Source organism: Ciconia boyciana, chromosome 1 (genome assembly GCF_034638445.1).
Source record: "Ciconia boyciana chromosome 1, ASM3463844v1, whole genome shotgun sequence".
NCBI classification, from domain to species: domain Eukaryota; kingdom Metazoa; phylum Chordata; class Aves; order Ciconiiformes; family Ciconiidae; genus Ciconia; species Ciconia boyciana.
This window is the reverse complement of record NC_132934.1, coordinates 10,889,858-10,911,697: the sequence shown is the minus strand read 5'-3', so window position 1 is coordinate 10,911,697 and position 21,840 is coordinate 10,889,858. Positions and strand designations below refer to the sequence as shown.

General features: G+C 40.2%; 1 protein-coding gene across 1 annotated transcript in view; it reads right to left on the bottom strand.

Annotated features, from left to right (window-relative positions):
• The window catches only part of PCLO (piccolo presynaptic cytomatrix protein), a 384,762-nt gene extending 363,601 nt beyond the window's left edge, over positions 1-21,161 (bottom strand). The window contains exons 1-3 of the mRNA XM_072866726.1: positions 20,920-21,161; positions 13,577-14,831; positions 316-1,722 (exon numbers count right to left, since the gene is read on the bottom strand). Of these exons, the coding sequence (XP_072722827.1) occupies positions 316-1,722; positions 13,577-14,831; positions 20,920-21,161 (2,904 nt within the window). The remainder of the gene's footprint in view (positions 1-315; positions 1,723-13,576; positions 14,832-20,919) is intronic.
• Positions 21,162-21,840: the final 679 nt, after the last annotated feature.

The window sequence follows — 21,840 nt, the reverse complement described above, 5'->3', positions numbered from 1 at the left end:
GAAGTTTGCTGTATTATAGTAGCACCAATTTCAAAAGAGTTCATAGCCATAATTAACTATCTGCTTATGCCTCAAAAACCTAGCAACCAGCCATACCAGACTCTCTTAATCTGCAGAAAATTAATTGGAAATACTTTCCGACTACTGACCATGTTTCATACAACACCGATATTTAATTTTAAAAGCCCTCAGATGGTGAAACATTCAAATTTTTCTCAACAGTTTAATAGCTAAAAATCAGGTACAGACTGGTCTCCACAGCGCAGGGAGCCTGCAGGTAAGAACACAGGGCAAATACAAACTCCGTCACCTTACCTCAGCTATGTGCGGCATTGGGTTAAATCCACAGAGATTGCACACAACTTTCTTGCACTCTGTACACGTATTAAAGTTGGGAGGATCCTTAGAACCAATATTTAGTCCAGTTTTACAAAGGGGACAAGACACTTTAGGCTGGCTGACTTTCTCCAGTTCCGACAGCCCAGCAGGTTTCTTAGCTTCAGCAGCCTGAGGCTTGCTATCTTTAGCCATACCAGGTTTCTTTTCTAAATCAGATCCTTTAGTCGTTAAAACACTATCTGCTTTTGATGGCTCCGATTTTTCGGTCATAAGAGGCTTGGCTTCTTTCTTTACAGGAACAGCTTTTGGAAGAGGCTGAGCCTGACCAGCCTCCTTGGGGACTGCCTGAGAGGCTGGAGGCTGTGATGGAGGCTGGGGCTGCTTTGCTGCAGGTCCAGGCGGAGCGGGCCCCGATGTCTGAGACCCGGGCTGACCCGCTGTGGAAATTAAATTCGAGGCCTGGCTGAAGATTGAAGCTCCAAATCCAAAGAGTTTCCCCGTAACTGTTTCTTGTGGTGTTGTAGGCTGAGGCTTAGGGGCATCAGTGATGCCTCCCAGATTAAGGCTGAAACGCCTTGATTGCTCAGGAGTTTTCTGAGGCGGCTGGGGTTGAGGCACCAGCTGTGCTGGCGCTGGCTTGGGACCTGTCCCTGCTTGTGGGCCCTTGGGAGCTGGTTTGGTATCAGGCTTTGGGGCCGGTTTTGTTTGTAACTTCTTAGGATCATCTTTTGTTTGTGTTGGCTCGACAGGCTTTTGAGTTTTAGCATCTGGTCTAGCCCCAGGCTGAGATGCAAGCTTGGGATCTGACTTCTGCTGAGACACTTGTGGAAGGGGTTTGGAATCTGCTTTATCCCCAGCTGGATGTGTGTCCTGTGATGGCTTGACAAGCTCTGGCTTTGGGGAATCTGTCACCTTCTGTTGAGTTGGTGGAGGTCTGGGACCTGCTGAATCCTGTTTCAGCCCTGGTGCTGCAGAGGTAGGCACAGTGTCCGTCGTAGACTTCTGTATACTGGATTGTTTTTGCTTATCTTCAGCCTGTGTTGGCTTGGTCTGATCAGACTTTGGAGTAGGACCTGTTTGCTGGGAGATCTCAGTAGGGTCAGCATGGGATTGTTTCAATTTTACAGGAGGAGACCCAGGCAAGGACGATTGCTTTTTCTGTGGCAGGGTTTTTTTCGATTCTGCTAGCTGCGAAGGATCAGGTTTTGGAGAAGCATCTTTCTTTTGAACTGGCTGTGGCTGGGGAGATGGTTTAGCTGTTGAAGGTGGAATGAGTATCTTCTGTTTGGGTGGAGGTGGATGTGGCCCGGGACCATGACCTGGTGCTAGGTCACCACCTAACGCTCTTTGCATCTGGCAGTTTAAACAGAGCCATTCCTTAATCTGCAGAAAAAAATATTTTTAAAGGTATTATAATTAAGATAAGACAAAATTAATAAAATCAACATAATAATAGGCTATTCTAGTGTATGGCTTGTTGCAATATTTCAGAGTTCTGTGTAAAAAGGGAGAAATATTACCACTAATACTGGTTTGCGGTTAACATGTTCAACTGATTTTTTCATTCTTCTCCACATTCCTGTGATTCGAGCTATTGCTGAGCCCATGCTTCTAATGACTTCACATTCAGTTTACACACAGCTGAATATTAGAGGATAAAAACCCAGCAGAATAAAAAAATGCATTGGAATTTCATGGGACCCAGCAGTGATTCATTTATAGCAATGATTTGCCAGAATAGAGGAAAAAAAAAGACAAATACTGCTAAAATAGTTTGACACATCAAGTCTACTGACAGAAAACAATAATCAGAATTAAAACACAGTAAATGCCTATAAGCATCCATCTATCAAGCTCTTCATACAGCTTACAGTTTTGGTAATGGTTTAAATTACAGGGCATAAGTATTGGCAGTATATGTGTATCCAATGAATTAAGCACAGAGGTGTGTTAACGGACACCATATATTACACAGACTCACATTTTACCACCAGTTTGAGGGCAAGTCTGCATTTGGAGTCAGTGAGGAGCTTTGCCTAAGCCCTGATGGCATTTTAAGGGCTATGATTAGGTTTCCCAAAATTCCTTTGTTATTAAAAGAAGCTCCCAGGGTAATTACTGTACGCCTGTATACAATGGGTTCCTCTTTTCAACACAGAGGAGAAGGAATAAGGCAAATAATGTATTTACCTGTACTTCTTGTCAATTTTAGTACCTCACAACTTTAAAACATTTTTTTCTCCTTCCCAAGTATTACATGAGAGGGAAACTGTATTTTCTAATAAGACAGAAAAATCCAATAATGATAACTGGTCATCCCGACCTTTGCTTTTGTAAAGCCTCACAATCTGAGGAAGGACCAAATAGGCTAAAGCAACACGTGGTCAGGAAGCATCACGTACTGTTTGCCACATTTTGCATCACTAGCAGAAACATTATAGGCAGCAAAAATGCCATTCAATATGGCAACAGAGTCCCATGGGCCTACACCTGCAAGTAGATACTTAAGCAGGTCATCTGTAGCTCTACTTCTATTCTTTAGTCTACACGTGAAATGCAGGGTACCAGCTATGGCATTTGCACACACGACTGCAACAGAGGGAAACTGCAATTAGGAGGACACAGAATATAACACTCAGATCTTTTCCCCTAAGGGTGAGGATTTCTGGATCCTGTTTCTCACTCAGGTCTGAAATCTCTACCATACATCATGGGATGAATCTGGAGGTACTACATGCGAAGAAAGATTTTTGTCTGCATAATATCAGAGCTCACTGGAAGGAAAGAACTCTGATGTCATGGGCTGAGGCAATTAATTTGTTATTTTGGTGTGCTTTGCCAGCCTTGTATTTTTCCAGCAGCAAAAATTAAAAGAACAGTTGGATGCAGTTCCCTAAAACATAGTTATTCCAATTATTCTGATAAACATGGTATATACACACTCTGCAATATCAACTCGCTGTTACTAACAGCTTCACAAAGGGATGCCCAACTTTGGCCCCAGCTGTAAGTTCACAGTAATCAAGTTACCATTCATAATACGGCTGCTTTTATCTTGCATTTTCAGTGCCACTTTTTTATATTGCTTAAACAATTCTCTGATCTACTTGCAACCCATATAGCAAATGACTGTTAAAAAGTGAAACCAACTGAAACAAAACTGGAACACTTGTTTAAGCTCTGCTTTGAATTATTAAAGGAATTAAGTTCACAACTGCACAGAGGACCTGAGCAAAGATTACATTTAGCTTAACTCCCGTATAGTTTGATGGGTGATCGGTTCACCTACAAGTCTCCTGTCCAAGGACAATTACTTGCAATAAGTAAATCTTAATTATGACACCTGATTTTAGATATTAGTAATCTTATTTAATTAGATACATATTAATACCATTTCTGGATGAATTCTTAAAGGTTTTCTAGAAGGTTTACGTTTAATCAAAGACCAGACTTAAGCCACATACTCTGAACATGCACCTCAGCTGTGACAGCTGTCTGGCTTTGGCAAAGTGATTAAGATTACTTATATTAGGGAGGTGGGCTCTCCCCTACGGAGGAGAAAGATAGGATCCTGTGAGGAGCTTTTTAATGGGCCTAAGTGAGGAATGTCTTTTCCCACTAACCACAGAACTTCTACAGAGATTTGGACAATGCACTTTTCATAGTGATTCACTGCTCCTGCTTCTTTTTGACACTTCCACTTGTCTCTTTTTTTTTTTTTTTTTTAATGAAAGTGCTGTACGCTGAAGTAAGATGACCAGATGAAACTATTGCAGTAACAGGTGCCCACCTGCTCTCACTCAGCTTCCAGGAAATCTAATTTTAAGTCACTATGACACCTTTAAGGCCCCAAACAAAGTAGCTGTAGCATTGGGTGGGGCTACAGAATAAGCAGTCTGAATAATTCTTATGTTTAAGGTGTCCAGATTCCAACTGCATTTATAAGCATTTAGGCTTGTCTTCAACATGCAGCTGGTCCAGCCTGATTCTACTACCTAATTGGAGTCCAAACTAAAGTTAATTCCATACTACGGTTTTCAACACAATCTTGTGCAGAAGACAAAACCTTAACTCTCAACTGTTATTTTTTCCTTATCTTAAAAAAAAAATATATATATGCATATATACATACATGCACACTCTTGGTGTTAAACTGAAGCCTTTAAAACTAAAAATGAATTTGCTACTCCTACAGCTGAACTTCAAAATGGAAAATGTAGGAATTTTACTTCACTGTATTATTTTTTAAATCTTTCTGGTTTAGACAGAAAATTCCTCCCATGCATTTTAGTGGGAGGAATTAAGTACCAAACCCCTCAAGTCATTATAACTTACACACATCATCTTCAAACAAATACAAAACTGCACAAACTGTAGTTCTGTGATTGGAACTGCAGGAGTTCAAAATGAAGTGCGCTACATGATGCAGTTTTGTATCAAACACTGGCCTGTTCGTTCTATTGCAATTACAGAAATTTTCCATAAACTTTAACGGGAGCAGACTTCTGTTAAGTACAGATGCTCTTAGATGTTATTAGAGATGAAGTAAAACTTACTGCTGCTGTAGATACCTAAAATACTAATGTTTGTCTATCTTTAAAGGTCTTCCTGGACAGCAGTTCTGTGACTTTCTAGTTTCTTTCTCCATATTTCTCATATTTCTACATAGAATTAAGAGGCAAAAGTTTCCAGGGCAACACCTGAGCTTTTGCAGTTCCTGTCTAATTGCAAAGGAGATTCTTCTTTGATACTGAGGATCCCAAGCTGTCTATTTCTACACTGTTAGATGGGCGTGGGTGCTGGGTCTTATTTCTAGAAGTAATCCATGTGATTTTCTTCATCCTGAGACCCATGCCATTAAGTGTCATGACTAGGGCTGTAAATTTGACAGATTTCATGCAGCATTTCTGTTCAGATTTCAACTACTGAACACCTTGCTTTCTAACTCACTGATGTAGAAACTATATGCCCTTATAACAACAAACAAGTAATTAAAATATATTTTATATATTCATCAGCCATAACATGTTAAAAGAGCTTCATAAAGACTCTACTAGTTGGGAGCACCAAATTAATTTATTCATAGTGTTTTAGTAACAACATCCATGGAGAATTACATTGAAGAAAATTATAGCACCATGTTCCATAGCTCACCTTTCTTTATTCATTCATAATCTAACAGTTGACTCCAATAACAAATACGAGTTACATTTCAGTTCTCCTTATCCCAAACAAAGCCAACACAACTGAAGGCAATCTGGAGCCTATTCCTGCCTGCAAAAGTGTTCAGATTGGTTCTAGCTATGCAAACCCATCAAAAGCAATAGGAAAACTGTCAGAAATTGAGTGCATTGAGTGGCATGCTCAATTTCTATTCCTGCAGATGATGTAGGGGAGGAAGAGAATCCAGCTTGATTCTATGATTCCAGATGTACTGTGAGAAAGAAATTTTGACTTGCAGACTGAACATATTTCATATAAAAATTACTGGTGCACAGTATGAATTAAGCTCTCAGGAACCATTTTAACAGTCCTTTTGCAGAACAGAGCTGCGTTCTAAGGGAATGGGTCTCATTCTCCTTTAGACCAGTCATTTGGTACTATAAAAAGGAACTTTAAGATATGCATAAAATATTAACATCCCTTTACATCGCCACAAAAATGTAAAGATTTATAGAGCCTTTACATTGCCACAGATACATAAATGGACTTTGCTGACATTGCTCAGCGCTGCCCCAAAGCTTTATCGACAAAATCAGTTTCTAGTCTGAAAACACATCTGCTTATTTGGTTCCTGACAATTTGAGAGAGGAGTGAGGAATCCAGATTTGGCTCTTAGCAGACATTTCTGCCAAGATGATGAAAGAAACATGAAAAATAAAGCACTTGAGCCCATGATTTTATGCAGCTTCATGTAGGGTGGTAGAATACTGTAAGAGACAAGAAACTAGATCAGAAAATCCTGTTACGAACAAAAAACATCAACTTATATCACAGAACAAACTGCATTAGTACATCCTCATACAACTGAAAAAGTCTTCTAAACAAGCCTGGGAAATACTAGAGAAAGTTTTCCTTCTACACCATCCTCCCATGAATAAGATCTCAGCTATTTGAAGTAATTACACTGAAACAAACGTATAACTATTGCACACAGTATGCAACTGATCCTCATTTGAGGCAAACAGCTTATCACTCCAAAATAAATATTTACCTGCCTTTCAGATATCAGATACAAAAGGCAACTAGGGAGTTTATCAGGAAACACTGACTCAAGATGCTCACAAAAATGATGCTGAGTTCTAGTCAGCAGGATGTTCCCCAGGTATCCATTCCACAAACCACAGCAACGGTTACAATCACTGTAGCTTGGTGCTAAACCAATATTTGAGCAAACTTTGTAAATAGCCTTTTTAAAATACTATTTTAAAATGTTACTTAGCTATTTTAAAAGTACTAAAAAGCATTACTGGATGAATTGTGCTATGCAGTTATCACAATCTTAAAACATTACTACTCTGCTAAATTTACTAATACAAAAAGCTACAGCTTTCATATAAACTATGAGTGTTTGGGGAGCTATTATTTTATAGCTTATATCATTAGAATCATAAAGCAAAATAGTGAACATATAATATTTTTACTTTTTTTTTTTGAACGCCAGTATTTCGGAATATCTAAAAGTTAGTTATTACAGCCAAGTATGTGTTTAAGATGTCTCATGCAAGGACAAGGAAAAAGACTTTTAAACACAGCTCAGTGCACGGCATCATGCATCACTGCAACAAATGCTGATTGCTCTCATTAACTGCATCTAGATTTAATACACTAGAAACACATGAATGATTAACAAAAAATATAACTGCAAAGCAAGGCAGCAGCAAAGAAAAGGTTAACAAAGTTCATCCGTGCTGCACAGAGCACATCCGAGTGAATATCGCTGGGATTTGAAAATGGATTATGCTGTCTGGTCGGAGCAGGGCTGGGCCATGCTTCCTGCCCGGTGATTACCCAGCAAACAGCATCTCCACATCACATGGCCTAACATAGTAGTAAATTACAGTTGCTGAGCAACAGCAATGCTGGCACAGATGGCTCGCTGCAGTTGACATCTTTAGCTATGCAGATTAATTTATTATTTACTTGTGTTAAAAACTGGACAGGACAGTTTTCTGGGCTAATGAGAAAACACTCCAACATATTGTAGACTATTGCCCGACTAAAATATTGAGAAACTATTTGCCATGCATAGGTGTTTGCTGCTTTCTATGTTCTGTCCCTTTCTTAGAAGAAGAAAAAAAAAAAAGACAAATCCACAGGGCATCAATACTATTAATACATCCAATCCTAAATGTAAAGCAGAAATACAAGAAATATAGGCACATAGTCTTCCTCTGCAACAGAAACGGTGTGGGAGTGTGTTTAAGAATATTCCACAGAGAGAAACAATATTCTGTACTACCATAACCCTTCTATTTGAGGATCTTTACAATATTCCCAAATGCCTATGTGGCAGTTCTAGCTAGGGGCAGAACTAAGGGAACTATACTAACTTCACTTCATCACAAAAATTGTGAATAATCTCCATTTCCATATAAATTGCAGTGTTAGTAACACTGGAACACACCAAGTACTCTTTGGACCAAAGCAAATATTTCACCCAGAAATATTTCAAACTTTGATCATTTTTAAAAGACAACTAAACAAGGCTTGTTTGAATCTGCTCTCTAATCAGTTTGAACCCAGACTAAACTCCATCCTCTTTTACAGAACACCTCTAGCTTTACTTCAGCACAGTTAAGAGTTGATATCTAAATACTTTGAGAAAGTTAAAAAAAGCTTTGAGTTTTGTTGGGGGTTTTTTTCTTTATTTTCAACTCATTTCTTTACAACTTATGATTATAACAGCTGATAGTCAGATTCAAGCCCTTAATTTTTTTTTCTACTTTGTTTTGCATTACTTATATAACCCTGAATATCCCCCCGAAGTCTAAGTTTACATAGGGCGTACAGTTTCAAAGCTATTTTTCCCGGTATTAAAAAGCTCAGACTTTGTGGCATGTCACTATCCACAGTGATGGCAGTTTTATTTTTGTTTATATGTCATTTCCAGTCCATGTTGCATTCTGGTTCTTATGCACTACTACAACACAGCAGGGTCTAGACTGTAAACCACACGGAATATTTCAATTCAATCAATAGCTTCCTTTACTGTCACATAAACAACAAAGATTTAATAGAGTCATTTCTATTAATTTTACTGTAAATATAAGCAAAACTTATCTGGATTCACCACAAGAATTATAGTCATCTTCCTTATATGAATAGTATTTTAAATTACTATATATTCCTTTCCCTGTACAAGCTAATAATAATGGTAATAACTGAAGAAAATTAATGTATTTCTGACTGCTTAAATTCTCTTTAGTTACTGAAAATACTTCATGCCCAAGTATTTGCTACTGTTTAGGACACTTGGAGATGCAGGACATTAATAAAAACAGATACAAATACCAAAAATCATTATGAAGGTTTGAACCAAATAATGATATTCTTAAATCACCAAAAGTCGTGATATGATTATACATGAAAATGGAAGCAGAAAGAAAGAGCAAAAAAAAATCAAGGCTGTAGTATCTAGAGCAATGGATATGGAAAAATTTCTAGCTCTACTAAAATAGGAAAAAAAAAAATAGACACCCCCCAAAAAAAATTACAATAACAACAACAAAAACCAAGAAAATATTTTTAGATTGGGTTAAATTTTTTTTTTTCCTGCTGAGTTGAAAAATAAAGGTGTAAATCCAGTAAAATGTTCTACTCGATCTGAAATTATACACTCCACTTTGGGAGACTTGATCTTTTTTTTTCCCCCTCTCCTCTTTTTTCCATTAGGATTAAGTGAACTTTGATGCAGACATGTTGTTTCACAAGCAGTCAGAACCAATAAAATAATTTTTAGGACTCACTTTGTCTCCATCCAGAAGAGCTTTTGGCAAGTAAACAAATCCCACATCAATATACACAGCTTCACATTATCTGAATGTGCAATTTTCAGCAAGTATCTAAGTAAAAAATTATACCTGGCTCCAAGACTAATTTTAAATGGTCTCTCAAAAGCATACTGAAACAGTGGATGAAATACAGACTAACACAGATAAAATGCATGAAAAGAATCCCTCCTGAAAACTACCTAGAAGACATGCATTCATATATGCACACATACTCATCAACGGTAGGCTCATGGAGCACAGCTCACATACAGCCAAGTTTCCAACATTAACAGCTTTTACATGCCACTTGATCATCAACTTTACAGATGTTCATCGTAAAGAATGTAATGATTTATTATTACACTTTAAACCCTTGCTGAGTCTGTGTTGTATGTGTCTTCCAATAACTAGTGCACAGAGATGAAAGTTTACTCGAGTTGTCGAGCATATGTACTGATCATTTACATTTCACTATAGTAGTTCATGCTTTTTGCCTAGCTTTATCAAAAACCTTACATGTGTTGAACAAAATGCATAGTCCCTCAGATATCTTTGCTCATTTTCAGAAAGCCTACTCCTATCCAAATGTTCTAGAGGGCTAAATCTTTTTTTTGGGAAGTGCTGGTTTCTGTTGCTAATGGCTCATGGGAGTGGTTTTGGCAAAATAAAATTTAAAAAAATGAGAAAAATAAATCACCATGTAATAAAATAAATACACACCTGCTACAAGGTTCTGATGTATGTGAAAGGAAAATGGAATAGAGTACCAGTCATCAAACCTGTTTATATAATTTTTTCCATTACTTTATGCAACTGTTGCTAGGCAGTCATGTGCCATGGTGATGAGTGGAGTGTGAATACCTAGACAGATTAGAGAGACATATGTTACAGAACACATTATGTACGGTGTGTTTTCTCTCTAGACTGCTGTAAAAAACCAAGATACCAACTACCCCTTTTCCCCAGGGGGACCGCAGTGTCAGATGGTTCAGAGACATGGTTCAAGGGGTCTGACCTTGTGACAATACAGGTATCACTTTCTGCTCTTAGTTACACAGTTCTCTCTAGTGAGTTAAAACAGACAGTGTGCATGTACTACTGCATTTTAAATAGAGGTTTAAATGAAAAGAATTAATAAAAATTTTAAAAATCAGTACTTTTTATAATGGTTTTACAATGCATGCAATATACTTCCTGAGCCAGTTTGTAAAGCCTGCTATATTCTTTCCAGAATCAGCTAGAAATATAGAATACAGAAATTTAGAAAGATCTGTATTGGAAAAGTAATTCACTCAGTTATGAATACTGAACGATCCTGGAAGAAACTTGTAAGAAGACTATGTTAAGAAGGTAGTTCAAGCAGCTGTACAGCAGAAAATGTTAGAGAACAGAAGTAATATAAATACTTTTCTACCTAAATGCCTTTCACTCTCCCCACAACCAATTTGAAATTATTGCTTTCTGATCAGTAATGTGTTTTAACATAAGCAATAAAACCAGCGGCTATAACAGGCATGGTAAAGGCACAACACAGGATTACAGAATCACGAAACCTGGCAAAAAGAACAGCAGCAAAAGTCAAAGTATAACAATAAGAGGTGAAGATATAGTCAGTAAGTGCATGCGTAAGAGACTAATACTGATGGTCAATAACACTTTAGGAGAACAAAATAAGAGAAGCCAAAAGAAAAAACTCACACCATAACCAAGAAAACTGACAACTAAGACACAAACCACGGTTTTCATGCTAGACAGGAAGAAATGTGTAAACTATTGTAAAGGAGGAATCAGAAACTTTTGGTAATAATCTAAATATTGAAAGGAAAGGGAAACTAGAAGTAAAGTTTGAGAATAACTGAAGTAGGAACCTTTGCAGCTGAAATAAGTCGAATTTTTGTATGTGCCAGAGCAGGTTCTATCACTTTGCTCCAACTGCTCAGTAATAAAGTCAGATGTGATTTTCATTGCACTTCACTGCAGATTGGAGCAGGACACCCACAATGAAGTTTCAGCAAGACAGCTGGTGGTGCAAAGCTGAGCAAATGAGAAAAGTCTGAGTGGGAGTCAGGAGATTGGAACTAATAGCTGAATAAATTAGATGTCCAATACCTTCATTTACTGAAACGATTTCATCACAAAATAAATGCATATCCTGTGTTTATATCAATGTGTAATATGAAATTCAAATCTGCTTTTACATATGTATGCAATCAGTTAGTCTTAAATGCAGCTGTATTTATTGTCTTAAAGTCCTGAATTTCACACTTATAGACTACCCGCTTCAAAAACTAGTAATTATTCACAGAATTTCCAAATGCTTTGAGATCTTCTTACATAAACGCGCGCTCTCTCTCTCTCAAAATCCATTTCATTTGAACATACCAAAGTTGCTGACCATTTCCATGGGAAATCTGAAGTTTTTAAAGGAAGACAAACTTGGAGCTCCAAGAGACCCCAGGAGCACACTATGGAAATAAACAACTCAGCACCCACAAATAAATGTAAGAAATTTTGGTCTTAAAACAATCTGTCAGAACTTGAAGGTAAAGTTTTCTTACAGAAGTTCCTCTTTGACTTTAACATCAATGCATCACATTTCTTGTCTATTATACATAAATATGTCTTTTTTTTTACCCCAAACTGTCCAGAATGACATGCTTTATGACATTTCCTCATACAGACCCTGATAATATAATCTGAGCACCTGGTTAGTTGCGGATGCTCTGAAATTTCTGCACACGGCTGTTCAAGTCACTCCTTTTCCAGTCCAAGCATGAATGCCAACTATCTCAATCCTGAATTTCCTTAAACTCAAACAAAAGACTACACTCCTAAATGATACAATGTGCCACCAATGGTTACTGCAATTAGTCTTTCACGTTTAAATTTGTAATTTTAACAACAAATCAATAAATAATATACTTGCTGGGTGCAAAAAGCCTGCTGTTTGTTACCAGCTACACACCTATAAGTATCACTAATAAACATTCGCACTGAAAAGAAACCTAACTGCTAGCAATGTTCTTAAATCATTGTGGTACTGAGTAAACACGTTGCCCAGAGAGGCTGCGAAGTCTCCATCCTTGGAGATATTCAAAACTGGCTATGAGCAACCTGCTTTAGGTGACCCTGCTTTGAACAGAGGGTTGAACTACATGATCACCAGAGGACCCCTCCAGCTTCAGTGATTCTTTGATTCAATTTTAAACCTAGGGATATTATTTGTCAGATTCAAAATACAGAAGTAGTCTGTACTTCTTCCTATCAGCATCTCTGATCAGCTAAATTAATACCAAAAACCAGACAAAAATAAGCTTCCCAAATATCCCTTCTGGCTATTTATCACTAGTTAGTCTTTGGTGCCAGGTCTGCTATGCTTGAATTTCTACAAATTGATAAAAGTGTTGGTACTGAAAACAAACCCAAACTACATTGCAAATTTAAAATTAGCATATCAGGATGTATAAGAAGCTGTTCAAGCAATAAGAAGAGATCAGACATTCATATGAAGCCTTATTCCCACGCAGAGCAAGTAAAGGATATGTATAAGCACATAAATCAACCTACTGCAAACATCAGGTTAAAATAAGTTCATTTGAAGTCCTAATATTTCTTTCTATGCTATTTCTATGTTATATAATTACCGTAAGAACAGTGATCAAGGTTAGAAATAGTCCACAGAGATCTCTTTCTTAGCATCCCACAAGAATGAAATAACCTCAGTATCACCAAGTCAAAACTCATTGACTCAGGCTTTCAGCTAATGAACACTCACACAGTTATAAAGCAAATCCACCGCACATCCTTTTCCAAAACACACACTGAGGCTATGAAGAGTCAATTTCATATTTTTTTGCTTAGTTAGTTCTTATAGCAGCAAATTTTATTTATTTATAAACATATTAGCACATGACTATTGTGGTCAGATTATAAACGTAGACAGTGAGTGTTAAAATCAAGCAAAATGGCAAAATGTCACATTGGGGTTCCTCCTCTTTTTATATGAGGAAATGAGAACACGCTTCTAAACACTGTACAGAGAACCATTACCTTCTCATTTTTCCACAATTTTAACCCCTTTTACTTGTAAGCAGTTTTCCCAAATAGCATGATTTTTTTCACTGAACTTGTTAAGGCTTTAAGTGATCATGATGATACATTGTAACATATCTGATGCTTCAGCATAAGGAAGGTAAACTTAATTTTGTGCTCTGGTAGCAAACATCAGTTTAAAAACTACTCACCTCTGTTATATGAGGATTAGGATTAAATCCACACAGGCTGCAGACTACAGTATGACACTGTGTGCACGTGTTGTAATTGGCTTTTTCTGGAGCATGCAGCAGCAGTTCAGTCGTTGTGCAAAGAGGACAGAAGGTTTTCTTTGGGGTGGACTCAGCGGGTTGGGTTGCATCGGCTTGCTTTTGCTGCGAGGGTTTTTCAGGCCCTGGTTGCTGGCCTGGTGGTTTTGTAAGTCCTGGTTGTTGTGCCGGGGGTTTTGCGGCCCCTGCAGTCTGAGAAGATGGTTTTGTAGGCCCTGCTTGCGGTGCCACTTGTTTTGCGAGCCCCGTTTGCTGCAGAGCTGCCTTCCCAGGTCCAGGCTGCGATGGTTGTTTTGCAGGTCCTGTTTGCTGAGCAGATGGCTTTTCAGGTCCAGGTTGCTGAGAAGGCTGTTTTGGAGGCCCTGCTTGCTGAGAAGATGGCTTTACAGGACCTCCTTGCCGTGCCGGCTGTTGAGATGGTTGTTTTACAGGTCCTGGCTGCTGCGATGACGGTTTTGTGGGAGGTGGTGCTTGGGATGATGTTCTAGCATTGTCTGGTTGCTGTGGTGACGGTTTTGTTGGGCCTGATGAAGGTTTTGCAGAAGTTTGTTGCTGAACAGGCTTCGTTGGTTCTGACTGTTGGGGCTGAGATTTTTGTGGTCCTCGCGGCTGGGATGGTTGTTTCGCTTGTTCTAGCTTAGAGTCTGCTGGGTGACCAGGGCCTGGTTTCTGAACTTGCTTTGGTTCCCCAGGCTGCTGCTGCTGAGGCACTGGTTTGGAAGACTCAGTTTGCTGGGGGGTAGGTCTGACAGGTCCTTGTTGTTGAACAGCTGGCTTTGGAGACTGTTGTTGAGCTGGATGTTTTGCAAGGCCCCTCTGCTCCTCAGGTTTCCCTTGCTCTTTCTGGGTAACTTTTTGTTTCCTACCGGCTTCTTCATGGGCTGCATCTGAATCTGATATCAAATCAAAAGGATTGAATTTGTTCACAACTGAAGTGACTGCACTCAATGGATTGGCTTCTGAGAGAAAACTGGGCATCATACTTGGCTTCTGATCTTCTTTAAAATCAGTCCTGGATTTTGATTCCCTTAGACTAATAGAAGAAGGGCTCCGTCCAGGTGCCCGTTGTTCTGTCTTCAGCACATCTACTGTTCTGCTTTTACTTAAACTTGGTGGTCCCGGATCTGGAGGCTTACCTGGCTGCCTGGGATGGTGGCTTGTATCAAGCTCAGGATGTCTGCAGACAGAAAATGTAATAAAATTAAAATAATGCAGAGTAGTAGAAAACTTAGATAAAAGAAGATGTATCTGTGACCCTGGAAGTGCTTTGGTAACTCTGTCAAGTTTCTCAGGTGCTTAAGTGTTTGCAAGACCAAGGCTTATAACATAAGGCGCATGTAAAAAGTATTTAAATAAAAAATATTGTTCTATAAAGGCTTATACAAGTATTCAGTCATAGACTGATTTATTATTTAGAAAATAATCTAATACAACAACAATGTTTAACCAGGTAATTTTCTCTTCAGAAATCTGATGAACACAAAGCCACAACTTCCTATTTTACCTAAATCCAAATGACTAACTCTCCACTCTATCCCTTGGAATACAAACATGAGGAGACAGAGAAGACTAAGAAACAGTGGTGTCACAAAATTAGCAGATCAAAGCACAGCCATATGAGAAAAACACTGCACAACACAAAATGTTTATGTACTTGTGTTTTGGCTACTTGTACAAAATTTTGATGTATTTACAATTCAATATCCAGCAGGGACTTAAACTCCTAAAATCTAGGTACATTAAGAAGCATATGCTTTTCTTCAAAGTATTTATTTTGCCACCCATCCACTCACAAATAAGAAGAATGTTCAGACAGATGGCAGTTCACAGAATTAGTCCTGAAGCTGGTTTTTTTCATTTGAAATAGAACTACTATAGAGCTTCCTCACAGCACCATCCCAACAATTCACATTGCCCAGCAATAAAAAGAAAAATCTCTCATTACATAGGGATTTTTCCCAATTCTCTAACAATAACATTTTGCTAACAATAACATATGTGTTTTCATATAGGAGAAAATAAAACTAAGAATGTAGGAACCAAAATCAAGATCATGTCTTCATGCGTGGCATAGTATTCTACTTGTTGCTATACTCAGCTGCACCTGAAGGAAATTCAATGCTATTGCTAAAGGATGTAGTAAAATATTCTATTCGGTGCTGTCACCATGCTTTTGCTGGAAGATATGGTGTTCTCTTCAGTGCCACAACAGTGTTGCAAATATAAAATTTTCAGTTTTCACTTTGAGAGATCCAGTTAACTCTGATCTTGTTTTTCCGGACATGGCATTTTTTCTTGGGCATTCATGAGCAAAATATAAACAATCACTCATTACATTTAACTGTATGCTTTAACTAAAAAAGAAAATAAAATAAAATTGCACAATTCTATTTAACAGTTTTATCAGAAGTCTGCAGAATCATATATAGTAGACACATTGAAAAATATATTTTACACTGTTAATGTTAATAGTAAACCATGGGTTTACTATTATTTCTGATCAATATTTTGAGTTTTCATTACATACCTAGCAATGGCAATATAAAAGGACAAATCCAAGTGGCAGCCATTTCTGTGCTTGTAATTCTCACAACATGTGATTTTCTCACGATCTTGTATATGATGTTTTTGAAAATTAAAAATTTCCACATGAAATGCTTGTGAAGGACAAACTATTTCCAGCCTTCCATAACTCCATTTACCCTTCCCCGTTCTTGTAAAATTATTGGCCATAATACTGGGAAGTTTACAACCTTAATCTGGAACCCACTGAAGTGAGTAGGTGTGTTTCCATTGGCGTCAGTGAACATTGATTAACATTCATAAAGAGGATAATTCAAAAAAGCCCAATGATTATCTGATTCCTTCAAATATTTGGCATTTTTGCTTGTTAAAAGAACAATTTTATACTCTATTTAGCAACTAGGTAGGTCTACCTGCAGTTCTGTTTCTTGCTATTTAGATAAGCACTCTAGGTTTATCTGAAGAGGTACTGCCTACTAGGTGAAAACATTTCAACTATTCTGTTAGTGGCAGTCCCGTATACTTCCAGCATTCATGTTTGCAAGTGTTCAAAATGTTGGAAGGCTTCATTCAACAATGCTAAGAGTGACACGGTAAAAAAAGAAAAGGATCAGTGGTACTATCAAAACTCAGGTCAGGAAACAGCATACTATGCCCAAACCTTACAGTGTGAAGGTGGAAGAAAAAAAAAACCAAACAACTGTTTTTAGAAATTGAACTTGGGCATCAACAAGAAGTAGTAACTGTGGATCCCTGTTTGAACAGAGTTCTCCTCCAGCTTTCATTTTTATCAAAATAATGTGCTCCATAAATTTCCACCTGATCAGATGTCAGGACTTGCAATGAGATTAAAAGCCATGAATCTAGGAAATAAAAACATCCAGGTGATTCTGCAAGGCTGCTGGTGTATTCTGAAGACCAGACTTGTCTAGTCTTTATACATAACAACATTTCTAAGCAATGGAGACAGAGCGTGGAAGAAAAAGACTTGAAGAGACAAGCTTCTTGAGAAATGTTACCTCTGTCCCAAGCCAGGACTTGTTCCATTTAGTTTTAGCTAGCTGGAAGTTGAAGCCTTCTTTTCTATAACTTTTTTACAACCAGCTACAGGCTGACATTGAACAATTTTAACTAATCTGCAGAATCAGAAATCCTCAAAAAAAAAAATCTTGTCTTTATTTGACAAGAATTTTCTTATTTTTAAGCCTTTTGAATCATGAAAAACCCACCATTGTTTTAAAGTCTTCAATCCAGACTCAACAAGCAAAATAATTTAGTCCTCCCTCACCTAATTCTTTTCTTTGTGCTGCTATGTTTCTCCTCACTTCGGCCTTGATTCACAGAGTTCATCTTTATTCATTTACATGAATATTACAGCCAAATCAAAGCTTACTTAGGAGTCAAGAGGAGATTTAACAAAAAGACTACTGAATTCTTGAATGCCATAACTATAAAAACCTATTTAAAAAGGCATGTCTTTTTCCCATTCATCAATATATATAGTTTTAGAGAGAAGCGCAATAACTACACAACTCCAAGATAGTTAGATCTTTTCATATCTACAGACATGATGTGTATAAACTTACACATACTTGTGGAGGCTAACTTTTTTTTTTTAAGTCAATAGAGTGATGGCATTAACAAAAATACATATTTATTCTGGAAAATACACCATAAACGTACATGAGAAGTGTGACACCCAGTAAGACTTCTTAGCATTTCCTCTCCAAATGTAGCAATTTTTTTTCTATTAATGTCTATTGTGAACAACTTAATGAACTGGGGAAAAAAAAAAAACAACCAACCAACCCAGCTGCATTAGATGGTTCATATATTCAGTTTGGTCATCTAATCTGTTCAGATGATGTGAACAACTCCTCAGCAAGTGGACACTGACACAGTTACAGAGTCATTCAGTGAAGCTAGAACAACTGGAACTTGCTTACAAATTGACTGTGTATGTTTCAGCTAAACTTCCTAACCATGAGTTTTCTGAAGACAGGTAATTGAAATAGCATAGAATGATTTCCATAGGTGCTAAGCATCCCAAACTCTGACTGGAACCTAGAGAATAAAACATTCAGAGAAAAAAAAAATTAAAAAGGCATAGTTGATTTAGGCAGTTCACTTTAGGTGCTCTAGATCTAAATGCTTATATTAAAATGCATAATAAATATTAATTGCATTTATTTAGCTATTGCATTTTTGAAGACTTAAAAGCTCAAAGCCTATAGAAGTCCTACAAGCTACAGAATGTATTTCATGGTGGTAAAGGTGCAACTATGTTTCCTGGTACATACATTACTTACTATTAAAAAGTCTGTAGTTGCAAAAATTGTTACTTCAGGATATCATCAAACACGAGGAATTTGTACACTTCAAGACTTGCATTACTTTGGGAGGGGAATGAAAGCATTTAGCATAGGAAATAATTATATCTCTCAGGTAAGACTAGGCAACAGCTAATGCTATAATGGAAATGACAGAGGAAAAATCCAGTTAACAACATGAAACAAACCTAACAGACAATGCAATAGGGACACTGTCATAACGCAAGGCTATATAAACTGAAAGCCAGAATTCCTCTTTTGATCACTGTTTCAGTCAACGTTTGGACTGGCACAGCCACACTAGAAAAAAAAAAAAATGCTGTTTGGAACAACAGTTGTAGAGCATCAGTTAAGAGGTATTTTCCACATCTGACTTCCTTGGCCACACAGACTAAAAAAAAACTTGAAGCTAAGGAATCTGAGTCTCAGCAGGCTAGTTCTTTACTTAAGTTGAAGTCTGGAAGAGGCTGATCCTTAGTCCTTAGAAGAGTCTTACTCCAAGGGCTTGGATCAGGTTCCTAATAATTATTCCCATCATTCTTCGTAGATCTCAACAGCAAAGAGAGGTGTGCATGAGGAGCAAGTAAAGCCACAAACACAAGAGCAGAGACAAGTAGTAACCTCATTACAGTGTGACAGGCACAAAGATGGGAACTGCTACAACCCCACAAAAAAAGCTAGTTGATAGATTATTGCACTGAATGTTAAAATGTTAACTTTGACTAAAAGTTAAAAGGCTGCAATTCACAAATATAGAGTACCTTTACTTTAAATGGAGAGTGAAAGTATAGTACACTAACAAGATCAAAGTAGTTTCTGACATCATAAATATGTTTGTAAGAAAGCAGCCATTTATAAATGCAGAAATATTCACATTGCAATTAGTTTAGCCTATTCTAAAATCTTCCAAGGACATTTATCTTACTTTTTACTGGAACATTAGCATGAAACAATAAACTTTTAAAGTCTTTGTGTCTTTATTCATAGACTGTTATACAAAAGGGATTTTGAGCTTAGTTTCACAGAACTAACCAATATGATTTTTTTTTTTTCCATTAACAACTATAGAAGCTGGGTAGAGTCCTGAACTGAATGGAAAATTATATTTCACATACAGTGTCAATACCTGTTTAATAATTATGCAAGACATAAAATAGGAAGATTTGATTTTCAGTTTTAAAAAATGGAGACCGTCATCTCAGGTATAATCCCAATGACTTCAGTAGTTTGCCCAAGGATGAATTTGGTCCCACCCTCCTTGCTTCTCTTCTTCTAGAATTCACTTATATAAACCTGATATTATATAAACTCAGTATGCATTTATCTAGGGTGAGGTCCATACACAAGAACCGTGTTGAACAGTCAGTCGGGGAGGCTCCTTTCAGCATCCTCCTTCAAGACAAACAACACACCCAGCCCCACAGACGGAGAGCAACAGAGACGCCGGCCCTGAATGCGGGGCGGGGGAAGCCGGCCGGTTCAGGACCGCGGACAGGGGCACGGGCGGCCGACGGCGGACGGCGGGCAGCGGGCGGGGAAGGAAGGCCGGCACCGGCACCGGCACCGCGGAGCGACCCGGCCCCGGGCCGGGGCCCGGGAAGGGGCTTGTTGCGCGCTGGGCAGTGAATTTGCTAAGGGGCAGGGAAAGAAGGGGAAGGAAATCACCCTAGCCTTCGCAGATGCACAACGAGGTAAAGCCATCGCTATCCAGAATACTGAATCCCGTGGCAATCAATTTCATCTATTATTTCGCCTCTCTCTCCCCTTTCAACAAAAAAACGGAGAAAAAAATCGAGCAGAAAAATAAGGGGGAAAAAATAGACTGAAACAGACCTCCTCAATCCATCACTATTTAATGAAGCCAAACGATAGTTGTAGAGGTTAAGAATTGGCAGAGTAATGGCTAGCAAATACATTATGCCCCAAAGCTTTGAAAGATTCCACAAGAATCTCTTTCTCCAGAAAGAGCAGCTTACAGAGCCCATCAGCCCCGGGGAGAGCTTCCCTGGCTACTCTCTGAGCTGCGGGGCACTCCAGCCCCGTAAAGCACGCACACACGCACCGAGAAAACCGAAACGTTGTCTGCAAATCTCTCCCCTCCCTAGACACAGAAACTACCCGTGCTCCGGATCGGTGCGAAGGGAGGCAAGGGGAGAGGGCGCAGCCCCCTGGAACCGAGGACCGTCGTTATTATTAGAAACCACCGGAGTGGGAAAAGCTGGAGAGTGCAGGCTCCATCCTAGTGCCCGCACTCGTGCAGCCGCCCCCTTCCCTCCCTCAGCCAGCAAAACGCAACGCCTGCTCCCGATGCAGCGGGCCCGGATCGCATGGCGACTCGCCCCCCGCCCCACCGCGAGGAGACGGAGAAGGGGGGAAGGGAGGAGCGGGAGAAGGGAGATTTTCCGTGCATGCCTTTGCATGGGAGGCGGCTCCGCGCCGGCGAGGTTCCCTCTGGGCAGCCCCTGCGCCCTTGACATGACAGCGGCGATCTGCCTCCTCTCCTCCTCGCTCAGCTGGCTCAGGTCCGCCTCCACCCCGGCCGGGACCAGGCGCTGCAAGGGGGCCGCGGGGCCGCCGCCATCCCCGGCTGCCGCCGCCCCTTCGGGGAAGGCGCCCAGCCCTTCGCCTCCTTCCAGGCTCGCCTCGTTGCCCATGGCCGCCGCCGCGGCTCCCCGCTCGCCTTCACTGCCCTCGGGCGCAGACCGGGCGGGGGGCCGGCTCGCCGGCACGCAGCCCCGCTCCCCAGCGGGCGGAGCGGCGGGCGCTCAGGGCTCCGCGGCCGCCACCACGGCCCGGCGCGGCGGCAGCGGCAGCGTCGAGGCCGGGCTCGCCGCCTGCCGCCGCGGCTGCCGGGGAAGTGCGGCGCCGCCGCCCGCCCGCCGCGCCGCGCTCCGCCGCCCCGCGCAGCGCATGCTCCGGGCGGGCGGGCGGGCGGCTCCCCCCGCGCACACCGCGCCCCGCCCCGCGCCCCGGCACTTAAAGGCACCGCGCGCGCCCCAGCCCCCCCGCCGCCTCGGTCGGCTGCCGCCCGCTCCGTAGCGGTCCGCACCGCTCCGCACCGCACCGCTCCGCACCGCACCGCTCCGCGCACCCGCTGCCGCCGCTGCCAAGCGAGCGGACGGGTCGTGGCCGCGGCGGGCTCTGGGCCAGCCCTCCTGGCGGGCGGCGGAGATCCGTTCTCCTTCCCGCTGCAAGTAAGGGTGTGCTCGCAAGCAGGCGAAGCTTGACGGAGCCTAGCGCGCCCGAAGCACGAAGTAAGGGAGGCTAGAGGGAAGGCACGTCTGGAGGACATCCATCCAAGCAGAGCCAGCGAGGTCAGATTGCTCAGGGCCG